The sequence below is a fragment of the Apodemus sylvaticus genome, chromosome 2 (assembly GCF_947179515.1).
Source record: "Apodemus sylvaticus chromosome 2, mApoSyl1.1, whole genome shotgun sequence".
In the NCBI taxonomy this organism is placed as follows: domain Eukaryota; kingdom Metazoa; phylum Chordata; class Mammalia; order Rodentia; family Muridae; genus Apodemus; species Apodemus sylvaticus.
Genome location: NC_067473.1, coordinates 93,391,655 through 93,407,388, shown reverse-complemented (window position 1 = coordinate 93,407,388; position 15,734 = coordinate 93,391,655). Strand labels below are relative to the sequence as shown.

Sequence of the window (15,734 nt, the reverse complement as noted above, 5' to 3'; positions counted from 1 at the left end):
GTGTGTGTATGTGTGTATGCATGTGTGCTCACACTTGTGTATGCTGTGGGGGTGGGGCTCTGCAGAGATGGGGTTTTATTACCTGGGGCTGGTGGGCTGCTCCTTTATCTGACCTTCATTACTACAGGGGGATTACAGAGGTGGTAAGCAGACTATCTTCAGCAATTGCAGTGCTAACAGGTTGTCGTGGTTGCTGATAGGACTCGGCGGTGTCACTCCCTAGCCACCTCATAAGCCTCTTGTTCTTACAGGATAGATGCAATGTATGGAAGACCTATACCTGAGCTTGGAATCCACTTTCTCTTCCTCACAAGATTCAAGCCAATGCAGTGCTGTTTTCTGCTTATCCAGCCTCTGCACACATATCACCTCAATAGCCCTCCTAATAGATTTTGTTGGGACATTAGTCCCTCCTTCTGGCCCCCAGAGGGCCCTTTCATGACTCACCTCTACATAGGATGCTGCATGGATGGCGACATATGGCAGCACCCCACCTTCCTCAGCCATCCCTAAGGCTGTGGCGGCCTGGGGAGCTTCCTCCATCTGCACACCTCAGCTGCTGGCTCTCAGAGGTTCTTAGACAGTGCCAAGTGAATGAAGAGAAGGGGGAGACGAACAGTCTTTTATTAATTTATTGGGCAAAACACAGGAAGGAGTCAGTGACGCACTGACCCAGTGAGTAAGGCTTTGAATGACTCTTCTCACATACGTGCGCATGTTAGCAAGTGAAAAAATGCTTTTATTCTTTCCAAAGACCAGAGTTCCAAGTAACAATCACAGTTTTAAAGTGATTAAGATGCTGGATGAATAGCCAAAGGATATTATCAAATGACAAAATCTCAACAACTTATCAAATGAAACTTTACTGAGACACAAGAAGAGTGTGTGTTAGGAGTTAACATGGCTAAAAATGAAACATCACAGAAATCGTAAGTCCATAAACCCAGAACAGGCACTGAGTGACAAGCGATTAGGTGAGCATACTCCACAGACAAGCCGGTATTTGAAGCAGCTTATAGCACCAACACAGTGGCAGGACCGGCAGAGAGGCAGGTCGTTCAACCCAGGCTTCTGGGAATAGGGAGGATTGTGTCCAGGCCCTTGTGACAAAAGGGGAAGGGGAGGCCCAGAGAGCCGGCGTGCCTGGTCCCGAGTCACCCACACAGGACTGACCAGGCCATCAACCTGGAAAGTGCTCTAGTCTATTCTATGTTGATGAATTCCTCCTCCTAACAGGCTTACGATGAAAGAAAACAACAAACCTCATAGCATACTTCAGTATTACATTTATTTCATTGGAGGTGACTCTTGGGCCTGTGCATGGACACACTTTTAATACAAATTCAAGGTGATGAGTCTGACAGTTCTACCTTAGTGGTAAGCTGGTAGAGGGTGGCACCTGAACAAATATAATTTGGCACATATCTTTAAATGTTATTTTAGTGTGTGTGTGTGTGTGTGTGTGTGTGTGTAGAGGTCAGACGACAACCTGAGGGATTCCATCAGTTCTTTTCTTTTACACTGTGCATCCTGAAGATCAAACACAGGCTGCTGGGCGTGGCATCAGGCCCCTTTACCCACTGAGCCGTCCTGCTGGCCCCAGTTTAACACATCTTACATTGTGTAAACAATGAATGAAAATTATTAACTCGTTGGTATAAAGTTTCCCTCGTGGATAGTTTAAAGATCAGCAAAGTATAAAAATGATCCAAACACAGAAAAAGCAGACCAAGCCTTCCCTTGAAGGTGTAAGTATGACACTCTTTCTTTCAGATAGTAAAGACTTTAAAAACATGATTTCAAAGAAACAGAATATTTAGCTACAACCCACAGCTTATGAACCACTTGCTGTATTTTCCCTATTGAAAAATATGTGTGTTTCTTCAAAATGCTCTGGAGTCATGGAATCTTGTGTACTCTATCTTGCCAGGGCCATGAACAAATTTAAGATGGACTATGGGGATCAGAGTATTCAGAGTATAGTGCTCACAGGAGTGTCAGTTCAGACAACAGACTGAACATACAGAAAGGAAGCCAAATTGTCAGGGTGGGGGAAAAACCTCCACATGGGGCTTCTGTGCATCACCAACATACTGCTGCAGTTGCTGGGCTTCATAAGTGAACAAAGACAGTAAATAAAAGTGACTCCTACATGTCATATATATGCATACATATATTATACTTTCTCACATAGACATCTAGTTACAAGTAAGTCAACACTTGGCTAATGATTTCCCTTCTGGGTCCAGCATCAAAGAATCTGAGTTTACTATTATTGTGAGCACAGCTCAGATCTGGTTAGGAAGTTACAAGACATTTATTGTCTCTAATCAATGATAAGGCAACAAAATCTCCTGGGGCCTCAAGTTCATTTCTTACCTTTAAAAGTATATTAACAAAAATATGTTTAAGTACTAAAGAATATACTATGTTTGCTACTAATAATGTGCACATGATTGCATAAAAATTCTGTAATAAACTGCCTTATAAATATTTAAAGAAACACGTTTAAGATTAGAATGAATTTAAGATTAGTGTTCTGAAACTATCAGTAGAAAAATATACTTGTAAAAAAAGAGAATGTTCCATTAAATGTAAAAACTGTCTTTTTGGTGTACATGCCCATCTTTCCCTTTCCAAGGTAAAGCGTGCTCTCTCCCCTGGACAGGCGCCTTTAACTGCACGGGAGCTAAGCAGTGAGAAAACCGTGGGCAGTGCCGTGGCACTCAGTTCCGAGTGCTGAGCAGACGGGGACCTTGAGAGATTCTGATGCCTCTGAGTCACTTAGGAATAGTACTGCATGTTTACCATCAAGAAGCAGGTTGCTCAAAGCCCAGGCATTAGATAGTAAAATGCATTTTCTTTTAGTGCACACTGTATAAAAGTGGGAGAAATTTGATAAACAATTACTGGGGTAAGTCCTTTTTGAGAACACTTTTTAAAATCCTTCATTAGTAGTTACCTTAATAAACTAAAGTATCACAGGCTTTGTGTTTGGCTTGGGCTTCTAATTGATTGTTTTAAATAGTCACTATGACAAAGTCAAAATCCCTTCTTGGTCATGGTAAGTTATGTGCTTCTGGGATCCCTAGTGGACACCGTGAGGGAATGTGGGCTATTTTCATGATCGGAGTAAAAGTGAGGACTCCAATCCCCTACTGCTAGATGGCGGACTGTTCTACAGAATGCAAGACCCCAAGGGCCCAGAGTGGTTTGTGAACACATTAGTGTTGAAACTGCAGGCATCTGCAGAGAGTTCAGATGTCTTTATATTGCTTGAGTGTTTTTCCCCCACTGTGGTCCACCCCGTTAAAACTGGGAAGGAGGGAATGTCCCTCTGAAAACAGTTGCCCCAGCAGCAAGGCCAGGTACCATGCTGGTGAGGAGAAAGGGAGAGGGCTGCCTGGAAAGCCCTGCCCAGGAGAGCAGCTGTTTTCACAGATTTCTGCTCCCCTCTCCTCTGAGGCTCTCAGTTCATCCTTCCCTTCCAATCATGAGGGTGGAAGTTTCTGAGGTGGCCACCCCCAATCCAGCAGAGATCAAGAGCCCTGGAGTGTTAGCTGCCCAGGGTCCTCCGGGGGGGGGGGGGGTCTCTTCCCCTTTCTTAGCCTCAGGATCACAGAAGCCCAAATGACTGATATGAATTAAGACCCCATCAAAGGGCTTTCCATTTTAGCCTTAGGTTTTTAACTGCACAGTTTATTGTACACTAAGGGGCCAGCACAATTCCAAGAGGGGAAGAGAACAACATCAGCTCATTATAATGCAGATGATCTTTGCAACATTCTTTCATTACCTTTTTTTTTTTGTACAAAAATTACACGGAAAGAATCTGTTATTCTACCTACACAGAGTCAGGATAATGCTATAACTCTGAAGGGCAGATGCTACCGCAGTAAGTTTCAGGGTGGTTAGTACCCATAGTGCAAAAAGATATGGTTGTAGACACAGGACACCTCCCCAGATCCCTTACATGGGATATAGATTGGCACAAATCTTATTAAAACAGAATATAAAGGTTTTTGACTGAAGTGATTCTTGACATTTTAATTTGCCGGTGTTTAGACAATGTAGGTCTTGACACATCTTAATCAATTATATATTGTAAAGACAAGCTTTCCACAACTCCCCTGCTACTTTCCTTATACAGTAACCCAATATGATACCATAGTTATCAAATAGAAAATGAGATTGTTATTCTGTATTAAATCAGTAAAGGGCAAAGAAAGGACAACTTGAAAAAGAGAGACTTCAGGGTCTATTACTCCAAGAGAAGGGTGTTTTAGTTACTAGCTGTGGTTACCAGGTAAGCCGAAGGAAACTCTTCAGGTTGCTGCTGTGGTTTGCATTAGGAGGCAAGGGGTGCTTCCTGGTCCACTATAAGATGATGCAGGTCTTCTTATCCTTGAACGGGTTTTCTGAGGTCGGTATACCCATCAGCAGAGGGTCACTCCGGGCATGCTCCTCACAGTATGACATCAGGTCTGCAGATGCTTTTGAGACCTGACATGGACAAAAATCAAGAGAAGACTTTATTGACAAATGTCAGTAGTGTATCTGAACCTAATACATGGGTCAGTGACAGAGCATGGCCCTCAGACACTGGTCAAGTGCAGGGAAAATGGTACCTGGCCATTAAGACCTGCCTTAACCAAGTGACCAGATGAGGACATCGCTCCCACAAGCAAAAACATTTAACTAGAAAGAAGCAACAATCAGTCTCCATTCTAAGTGATGGCAATTCTGTGAAACAAGTTGCTTGGATTCCCCATAAAACACTGTTGGTTAAATAGCATTGTTATAGAACCCTGAAGTGCAATGATTTTTAAGTGGCTTAAAGAAAAAGTCCTAGTGTTTGCTGCATCACCGTGGAGAGACACGGAGAGAAAATAAAAGCAAATGACATTTAACAGTATTTAATGGTATGAAGTGTAAATGGATGCCTGTGGAATCCTGTGAGGCAAGTGCACAGCTGGGTGGGTAAGGCTCCTGCTGCGAGCCTGGACCTGTGCTCCTTACGCAGGACCCACACGGTATGAGAGAACAGTCTTCTGGCTCTCTACATGTGTGCTTCTACATGTGTGCTTATTACTGACCCAACACACACACACACACACTCACCAAAAAAAATAATAAAAAGTGGGTGTTTGGACATTTGCCATTCTTCTGTAGTATGAAATGTTTCAAAATAAAAGTTAGGCACAAAGAAGGAAAGGCATGTGAGTCAAGGGGAAGTTTACACTTTAGTTTCTATGCAAGAGGAAGAAGACTGGTACAAAGAACAGGATTTAAGAATTGAATAGTGGAGCCTATACTGAGTAAGCTCTGAGATTTGCTCCCAGTGGCCTAGTGTGGGGTTGGTGAAAAGCACAACAGCAGCACAGGAAGGCACCATGCCTTTCTCTGGGGTGGCATGTGCAGCTCTGTGTCTTGTGAAGGGAGCCTGCTAGGAGTGACAAGACCAGAGCTATGAGGGCCACCACAGGAACCTCAAGCTTTGCAGACAGGTGACTAGCTCCAGTCAGGTAATTGCTTCCATTTCAGGAAACAGCATGAGTCATAACATTCCAGGGCTCTGAAGGGCCGGTCAAAGGGCCGGTCTTCTCAGGGATTAAGGAAACACTTCAAGGTCAAGGTACCTAAGAAAATGTGTCTGCCTCAAGATGGGGTCTCTATCAACCCTGGGACACAGAGCAGTCACTCACTGGCATACTCAGTGGGCTTTTTTGTTTTGTTTTTCTTCAGGAAGAGTAAAACTGGCAGTTACTTGCAACACTTTGATAACTCTCTAACACTTGATAAATTCTGGAAGGATGACAAGAAATCAGCGTCACTGGGAAGCCTGTCCCCACTCCGAAGATGAGCCTGATCACACTCATTCAGGAAAGGCCGGCCCTTCCGGGAAAGCTTGTTTAAGGCTTCATATGGGGGTCTAGCTTAGACATCTGGTCCCTCAGCTGTTCTGGAGTAACACCTGTGGTGGCTAGGAAATGAAAACTAAATTCTTGTCAGCCTGCTCCAGGAAAGGCCTGGAAGCAAGCTGCACACAGCTGCATCTTCTCCGACCTATGCCCCCGCCCAGGAAGGGTGGAGAATTACCCAGAACACACCACTGGGCCACTCGCACTTGCCTTTATTCTCTCGATGGAGGCTTCCAACCTCAGCTGCTGCACAGTTCTCCTAGCTTGCGCTATGCTGTTGGTACTTGCCGTCTTGCTGGACATCTTTGATGATGATTCTTTCCTGAAATCTGAAGAGAATTTTTAAGAACGTGAACAGCATTTCCTTTGGATTATTTGATTTAAACCTTTGTTAAAATGTGTTACTTGAAGGGACTGGCTGCATAACACCAACTATCCCAGCCAGAAATGCCCCATGGTCATTCTGGTGATGATCTACACGTGCCAGCTTGCCAGTCATCTGAGTTTCTACAAGACTTTTCTGCGGAAATTTAGCACCAACTAGCTTAATCGATGGGCCCTGACATACTACAGAACAGTATCCTTTAAAGAACTTCCTAAGAAATAATGCAGGAGTTAAAGAACCGATAGCAAACTCAAGCGTCCAGCAGCAGAGCATGTTACCATCACCACAACCCCCATAACAGAAGGCTTCATTTCTATTGGCCTGATGAAAATTGCAAGTCACAGGAAATGGTGATGAAGCCCGCCCCTAAAGAACTCTACACACAGGGCAATTGTTAGGGGACACCAGATGTGCAGTAAGTTTAAAACTATTGGCAGGTAAACAAGTCCTTATTTAAAAGGGGGTAAGGAGGACTTCCAATCGAAGGACTCTCCAAGACAGATCTACAGCAACTGTCAAATGTGTAATAGCTGAAATAGTAAGATGTTATCATCTCTCCCTGCCTTAGCCTGATGGCAAGACGTGTGCAAAAACTGCCGTCACATGCTGAAGGTGGATCCTCCTCCCTGGCCTGAGCCCTCGGATTCTACACCACCCTGCTGCCTTGTCTGTACAACCAGATGATGCAAAGGAGTGGAAAGAGCCTTGAGCTTTGACCTGTCTGCTTACCCAAGGGCACCATTTCAAGAGGAAGACAAGTCCAGGGCAAGTGCTGCCTGGTGCCCCTGCCATATATGGTTACATTCATGCCTGGAGTGGTGGCAACTGGAGAAAAAGGCTGAGCTGGCAGGAAGGAGGCAGTTTCATGACTCATGGGAGCAGGTGGGCAGGAGGTGTGCCTCCCTGGCACTATGTGAGGACTCAGCAGTCTAGGGCACCATGGCGCCAGCAGCAAACCCAGGCTGACTCATTCTTTGGGAGGGCTTGCTGCTGCACAAGGCTTAGACCAGGCCAGGTATAACACCAGTAACACAGAGTAAGGGCCCGAGACACAGATGCTCCAAGGGGTGAGTCAATGATCTCAAGAGGGCTGAACCCTCTGCTGTTCATTTTTACAAATTTATACAAGACCAAAACACACTCAAAAAACAAAGCCAATGATATCCCTTCGATCTGTGTGCAGGACTTTGGACTAGGCCTTCACAGCGGGTTTCCAGGTACCAGGCTTGGCTGCTTCCTTGCTACTAATCAGGAGGTCGAGTGGGCAGGCTGTTTCACTTTGACTGCTTATCTTCTCATTTGTAAGAGAAGGGCGCCATTATCCACCTCAACAGCTTATGCATATCTAGAATGGGGTTCAGAACGACGGTGGTCCACAAACTGCAGGTGCAGGCAATACTGGAATCCCCAGCACTCGTCCTCTACCTGCTCAGTGGACCTCAGGGGTTCTGATTAATTTGGTTGAGGCAGGACCCTTTACAACAAGTCATCAGGCAATTTTGCCACATCAGTATCAGGACGGAACCAAAGGGGTGGTGACAGCCAATAGTGGATTAGGGGAATAGGGAGGGCCCAGTAGAACAGAGGTATATAACAAGGAAGCGTATGGCAGGGCAGGGTGGCCTTGCCTTGTCTGAGGCCTTAAGTGACCTTGACTCAACACACAGACTAACAGACTCTTCCTCAGATTCCAGTCATGCAGCCCCACCCAAGAGAGAGGCTTAGGGTCTCCTGGGGAGGGGGAAGGTGGATCACATCCAGAGACTTGGCCTAAATCCCTTAATCTGCTTCCAGGCTAGGGTCTATTAATCAGGGTATGAAGTGCCAGCAAGGCATGGGCACAGAATGCAGGGCCCAATATCTGTCCCTCAGCCTGGGAACCTGGTGGCTGGTTGAATGTGACCCTGACTCTTTGAGCACCTTGTGGTTTGTAGGCTGCACCCTCAGGGTTTCTCTATGTTCCCTTTGCATGAGAATAAGGCCAAGCATTCTCTTTTTCTCTACCTTCAGGTACAGTTTATAAGGCCAGGGCAGATTTTCACACATGAACATCACTCATTGCTCCTGTGTGGCCATCAGCAAACAATCCACAGTCCAGATCTATTTATAAAAGCCTGGGAAGTTCCCTCTTTCAGTGAAGAGAGCTACACAGGGGACTTCTTCCCTTCCCCGACTGTGTTACAATTAATATTTAATTCAGCTATCATGTAAGCCAAGATAAAAGAAAACGAAAGCAATAAAAACAGCAACCCACAATTCATTCCTGCCAGCCCAGGCCTCTACTGCTCCTTAGCTGGACTTGGACAGGCTCCTAGCCCCTCACTCCCTTCCACGGGGCGACCTTGCAGGTTCTCAACCTCTAAGAGGTCCACACAGCACTTAGATTTTTCCCTACTCTTCTTTTCCTCCACACCCCCTCTTTTCTTCTTAGAAAATGAAGATGAGGTGTGTGGTGGGGAGGGTGTCCTCACTATGCCTAGGTTGACTCCAGTCTCTTAGATGCAAGCCATCCTCCTGCTGAAACCTCCAGACAGCTGGAGCTAGAGGCACAGGCTACCATGCCGGGCCTAGCAACTTCCTGTTCTCCTTTTGAAGCAGGGTATCAAAAGGTAGGTATCTTTTCTCAACACTGAGAGGGTGCTCTTTCTCTGTGGATAATTTGTTGGTTGCCACACAGGCAGAAGCGTGCTGGTTCAGGCTGGCCTTGAACTTGTAATTCTCATACTTCCCTCCCTAGTTCTGGAACGACAGTTTGAGGCAGCACCTACAGCAACATGTTTTCAATTAACCACTCTGGTAGTGGGTTGGGTGTGTTGAGAATGGATGGTAGGAAGGCACCGTGCCCACCCACACTGAGGCAGCACTGAGGAATAGTTAGAAGCTCTTCTTTTCTACTTCAAGGGAGCCCAACCCAATCACACCATCGCCGCCCTTCTCGGTTTTCTGGTTCAAATGCAATTTTTCTGCAAATTCCTTCTCCTCTGATGGTTCTCTTGGTAACCTTACCTAGAGAACTAGTTAACATTTAGAGATCAAAGTATTTTAATTTCATTCTTAAATACAAAGTGCTTTTACTACATTTCTGTAGCAACAGCTTTGGGAAGTCAATTCAATGGGTTACTTGTGGGCCGCCTAGAAAATAGCCACTAGGCCACTGGGAAGGAAAGGAATCTCTGATTAGTGTTTTTGTGTAAAGAGAAGTCAGATTGAAATTTTATAATTTTAAGTAGAAGTGCATCTTTCAGAGACATGGAATTCTACTGAGCTGCCTCAAATCTAGACAGGCTGGCTGTGTCTCAGCTCTTGGAGGGAGGCCTTTCTGGGGCTAGGACTGGCTAGGTAGGACCTTCCTCCTTGCAGATACTCTGTAAAAGCTCAACTAATGTCCTGGGGCAGAACCAGAGCACAGTGATAGAAAACACCCCAAATGTATCTCTTCTCTCTTCGCAGGAGTGCTAGGCTGTCTGTCTATGCACCAGCTTGCCTTATCCAAGCAGAGCTTCCAGGGCAAATGCCACCTGGCATTCTCATGGAAACCAGGAGCTCACGTGTTGCTTTCAGAGTCTTTGAGGAAGCCTTATTACAGTCCCGCGTGAGCTATTACTGTTGCTTTAAAGGTGAGGCAACTGTACTAGGAAGGCCGGCTCCCAGCTAACCCAGTCTGTGTAGTCCATGCAGCTTGTGGGACTTGTCTCTCCAGATGTCCCCCTTCCCACCTGCAGCACAGAAAGGATGCAAAGGTAATTAAGGAGGCTCATGAACACTGGGAGCACCTCTGACCCTCTGCACGGCTGGCTGGCTGCCTTGTGTTTATGGATGTCTACTTGGGGCACAATACTTGTCTGGGCCACAGTCGGAGAAGGCTTCACTGCTGCATCCAGGAGTTGGCCAAGAACATTCTCCGAAGCTCATGAGCAAGGGCTGACGTCAGCCCCAGGTTGTGATGGTGGCAGTGTGTGTCTTGAACCCCAGCACTCAGTTCTGCCCAGTAGAGGCAAAATTCAAGAACTTGAGCCAGTGACCACCTGATGAAACGTAGCTGTCACTTTTTATTTTTTTTTAGCTTCATTCGTGTGCAAAATAATGGAATAGACATGGAGTATTTAGCTAATCAAATGGTTTGCACTGGTTTTGATGCTATGGTTCTTAGAAATTCCTAGGGAAAAGATGTTCCATTAAGGGAATACAGGCACTTAGCACTTAAACCTGTGTCAAGAGGACCTGAGCCAAAGAGGAGAGTGAGCATAAAATGTGTCACAGAGCATACTCTTCAGTAGAAGGAACAGAGGAGCCTATAGTCTGAATGACAAGTCACGGTGGCCTGGCCAGGAGCTAATCACTGGGGCGAAGCAACTTCCAAGAACAAATATCCCTCTGTGGCTGTAACAAAAGAGCAAGCCTCCATTTACTCCAGCTCTCTGCATCGTCTATAAGAGGCACAAGAAGACCTGCCTCCTAGGGCTGTGAGACGGGACCGACACATGCTGTGCTCAAAGTACCATCCACAGAGATACTAAGTGCTGGCTCGGCCCCATGTTCTTAGTGTGAGCCACAATTAATGCACTGCTGGAGAATTATGAGGTTATGTGATCAGGTAGCAATAACTTTTTAATATGGCTTAAGAGGGGTGAAGTGCAGAGCAGGCTGGTTCAGCCTTTCACCACTGTGAGCACTATGATTCATAGCAGAGCCTGAGGGCTCATGGGTAGACTGGGCCCACGTGTACTGTACAGCGTGTTTTAGCATCAAATTGACTATCACCCTTTGGAAAAGAGAGATTTCAGCTGGACAAGGTACATGCCTTTAATCCCAGCTCTCAGGAGGCAGATTTAGGTAGACACTCAAAGCCAGCCAAGGGTACACAGTGAAGACTGTCTCAATAAACAAACAACAAATTTAGGAATGAACCAACAAACGGATAAAATAAATAGAAAAATATAGATTTCACTGTAGAAGGACAGCATCTAGAAAAACTGGAAAATCCTTGCCTGGATCTGACAGGTAGCTGCTCCTTTGATTTCTGCTAGTTCTGCTGCTGTGTGTAGACATGCAGTCACAGGGTAGCACGGACTTACTCTTGCTCTTCCCAGCAAAGGCCTTGTGTAAGACTTGCTAACTGTTTAAGCCTCAACTTTCTTGTGTTAAGAAATGAGGATAACACTACTTTCCTATTTAAAGGACTGTTAAACGTATCAGACAAAATTAGCATGTATGTAGGTATGATTTAGTGCTAGGATGCATGCTTACAGTAATTGAGGCCTTGGATTCAATCATTATCACTGGGAAAAGCATGTAGATTAAATATAAAGAATTCTTTCTGGAACACTCAGCACCTGTATTCTCACCTGTGTGGTGTGCACCACCCTCTTTAATTCCTATTGCAGTTCCAGGTGCTTGGCAGAGGTCTGCCCTCTTCCTGGCATATCACTGAACTAGGGAGCAATAAACAATATATCCCAACATTCACAGGAGATGCTGTGTTTCCCGCCCCAAATTCATACACTGAAGGACTAACCCCCAGCATGCCAGGGTATGACTGTATCTGAAGACAGGATCTTCTAAGAGGTAAATGAGTTAAAACAAGAGCACCTGATAGTTCCTGACCCCCTAAGAGCCCACAAGGTTTATAAGAAAGGGAGATTTGGGCCTAGAGGTTCATAAAGGGAGACACGTGGCCAAAACTTAGATCTCACATTTCTCGTCTCTAGAAATGAGAGGAAAAACCCCAAAACTGTTGTTGCTTAAGCCCCTGGCCTGTGGTAACTGGGTAGTATCCACAGCAAATGGTCACACGTAGGTTCTCTTGCCATCAAAACCGTTCTCAAAGTATTCAGAGAGGCACACGGCACTTTATCTGGCACATGGGAGTGACAGGAATTTTTACAGACAAGAAGGGTGGAAGACAGGCTGCTGTTTGAGGAGCTGGAGGTGTGGTATCCCAGAGTCACAGAGAGGCCACATGGGATGGTGGCATACTGGTTCTGCACTGGGCATTGAACCCTGGCTCAATTTTGTAGTGGCTTGGAGTCCTTTCTAGGGACGCTAGTGAGAGCCTGCTTTGCCTTTCAGTGAACAGGTACCTCAGTCTGTCTTAAGACCATTTCTGCTAAAGCTGCAGGGTGCTTTCTGTTGGCTGTAACTGAAGCACGACTCACACAGAAGCATTAACCTGCTTTAGTGGTTTACAGATTAGCTCTGACTTCTGTTACTGCCCTGCTATCACTGCTGACCGCCTCAGACTCCTAGGCTTCTGTGGAGCAAGGACCCACTCTTCACCTCCTTTTCCGAGCCGAGGTAGGTAGTGGATGGTGAGAGCGGGAATCCGAGCCTGTGGCCCATGCTACCCAGCTCCTCCTACCATCACGCTGTGGGCTGTGGAGAGGAAAAGGAGCAGCAGTGAGCAAGGTCTGTGCAAGAATAGGAACAGCCATTTTGAACGGAGAAGATGTATCATCTAGAGATCTCTAAAAGACATTTACATGACTCAGAATTAGCCAAACAGAAAAAGATAACATCCCTCTCAAAGATTCAGCAGAGCCCCCCCCACCCTCAAGGTCATTTCTGACATCTTTCTTTGGCTTATCTTGACTTGGTTTTGTTTGTTTGTTTGGTTGGTTGGTTGGTTTTGAGACAGGGTTTCTTTGTGTAGCCCAGGCTGTCCTAGAACTTACTCTGTAGACCAGTCTAGTCTGGTCTCAATCTCAGAGATCTGCCTGCCTCTGTCACCAAGTGGATTAAAGGCATGTGCCACAAATAATAATGATAAAGATGATAAGTTAAATTGGTTAATTCTGACAACTGTTAACATTTGCTGAGTACTATTTGTACATTATACATACATCATTGCAATTAATTTTCTTAGCAATGTCAGGAGCCTTAGCCCTTTATTACTATTTTTGCAAATGGTACACAGAGGTTATAAATAAATGAATAAATAAATAAATGAATAGATAAATAAATTGCCTGAAGTAGTACATGGTGGGACTACAGCTCGGGCTATGTGACTCTTTCTCTCTCTCTTTTTTTTTTTCCTGAGACAGGGTTTCTCTGTGTAGCCCTGGCTGTCCTGGAACTTACTCTGTAGACCAGGCTGGCCTCGAACTCAGAAATTCGCCTGCCTCTGCCTCTCAAGGGCTGGGATTACAGGCATGGCCACCACTGCCTGGCAGGCTATGTGGCTCTTAAGATGTTATTATATACATCACCCTGTGAAGTTTGCCTTAAATAGCAGAGTCCAGGATGGAGTTGGCAAAAAGGAATGGTGGGCATCCACTACTTGCTGCATAAGAAGTGGCACTGGGCTCCATTCAGGGGCTCATTGTCACAGTTGGTTCCCTCAAGCAGTGTGAGCACAAGTGTGGAGTGGAGGGAATTTGCAAGAAGGGGAACAAGGGTTAAGGAGAACTGGACAACTGTCCCAGACCCTAGGTGGAGCTACAGAAGGACACAGATGATTGCAACATGCCATGTGCCCTGAGATGCTGGGAAGGAGCCAGGAGAATTAGCCAATCTCCATAATAAATGCAATGGGCAGGAGCTTGGGCCCTGGCAGTGAGGCCCATACTTTACTGGGTATCTAAGAACACCTGAGGCACTTGCTTCTGAAAGCTGGTTCCAGAGGTCTGCAGCTGGGCCCAGACAAACAATTTAAACGCTTCCATGGAAGACTTTCCTGAAATACCAGTAGTGATGGCCAGACTCTGCCTCTGGCTCCTGCCCATCTTTATTCCTGCCTTTAATTAAAATGGGTCTATTTAGAAGAATGCTACTTTCGGCCCATGCATGACTTTTCAAAGCTCTGACTAAGCCCTGAATGATTATCTTTTTGATGACAGTAGCCTACAGGGTTGACTTCCTTTAGCATGAAATCGTTCTATTAGTGGACATTCTTCTTTGCTACAAAAGTTCAAACTGGTTTCCACAATAGACACTTCCTTCTGGAAAGTGCTACAACGTTAGACAATCTGTGCTTACCAACACAGTGGCATGCTTCTGCACAGTGCTCCCTGGCTGCAGGGCAGGTGGTCTCAGGTCCACCCAGGGGTTCTGGTGTAGCAGAGCCATCAAGGGATTTTATTGTCGTTTAAATTTAAATCCCAGCTTGTCATCTGCTACTCTAAGATGGTTTACTTCAGAAACTCAGTTCCCTCACCTGTAAAATGGGAAGGGATAGTAACAAGAACTATCCACATCAAGGGAAGCTTCCTGGATGAGCTAAGGATTCAGCACTTGTCTGACGCCTCACAGGACAGAGACAGTGCAGTTACCAACACAACTCACCAATACCCTTGACCTAAATACCAATATGCAAACTGTCCACAGGGACAGGTAAAACCCAATAAAGCCACACAGCCTGCCCATTTGTTCTGATGTCCTTCTCAAGAGGGAATGCCTCCACTGTCCTGATCACTGTAGACTTTTTCCTCAGTCTTCCTTTTATCTCCTTAGATCAAGATCTGTCTGGCAGAGATGTGGGATACTTGCTATCATTTTATTTTTTTAAAGGACCACATGAAAAGAAAGATAGAAAAAAGATAGCTGGGCGGTGGTGGCACACGCCTGTACTCCCAGCACTCTGGGAGGCAGAGGCAGGCAGATTTCTGAGTTTGAGGCCAGCGTGGTCTACAGAGTGAGCTACAGGATAGCCAGGGCTACACAGAGAAACCCTGTCTCAAAAAAACCAAATCCCCCAAACAAAATAAAAAAGATATTTTATTAAATGTATTTAGCTTAACATAACCCATATAAAATTACTGATATAGTTTACATTTTGGGGTTCTGAATCACTGAAACACACTGAATCTTAATTGGATCAGTGGCATTTGAGTGCTCAATAGTGACAGCACCACACTGGCTTCAGTAGTGGCTGTTTTAGTGCACAGAGGAATCTCAGACTAGGGTACTCTTAAGCCTCTCAAATACAACTCTGACAAATTCCACTTTCATTTTCCCTAATTCCTAGCCTCTGGTTTAGCTGAATCCAGGCTCTGAGCACCTCAAGCCAGAGCTACTGTATCACCCCTGAATCAACACTCTTGTCCCTTGTAGTGGGTAATAATTAAAAACGAGTACCACTCCACCAGGCCTCTGCACCAAGTCCCGGTGGGTCTCTCCTGTGGGGCGGCTCTCGCTGTTGCCGCTGAGCCAGTCTCTTCTAGCTAGCTCACAGTGTCCCAGCTGTGTTTCCTTTCCACCATAGACTCATTTAGATGCAGGGCAGGAGTCCCACGCTCCTGCCCTGCATCTAAATACCCGGGTAAAGCATGACTCTTAAACTTAAATAGTCAGCCAAATATATTTATGCCTATAAAACTCCCAATTACATAATGCCAATTTACAATGATAAAGTATTATCCCAATATTTCTAACCTCTCCAAAACACCAGAAACACATCTGAAGCCATCTGGATATGCGCGTGCCTCTCCTCT

General features: G+C 45.5%; 1 protein-coding gene across 5 annotated transcripts in view; it reads right to left on the bottom strand.

Annotated features, from left to right (window-relative positions):
* Nucleotides 1-618: 618 nt before the first annotated feature.
* Gng12 (G protein subunit gamma 12) overlaps nucleotides 619-15,734 on the bottom strand; it is a 112,036-nt gene continuing 96,920 nt past the window's right edge. For all 5 annotated transcript variants that reach the window (XM_052173872.1, XM_052173874.1, XM_052173876.1 and 2 more), the window contains 2 exons: nucleotides 6,132-6,250; nucleotides 619-4,503 (listed from right to left, as the gene is read on the bottom strand). In XM_052173872.1, the coding sequence (XP_052029832.1) occupies nucleotides 4,378-4,503; nucleotides 6,132-6,224 (219 nt within the window). In that variant the 5' untranslated portion in view covers nucleotides 6,225-6,250 and the 3' untranslated portion in view covers nucleotides 619-4,377. The remainder of the gene's footprint in view (nucleotides 4,504-6,131; nucleotides 6,251-15,734) is intronic.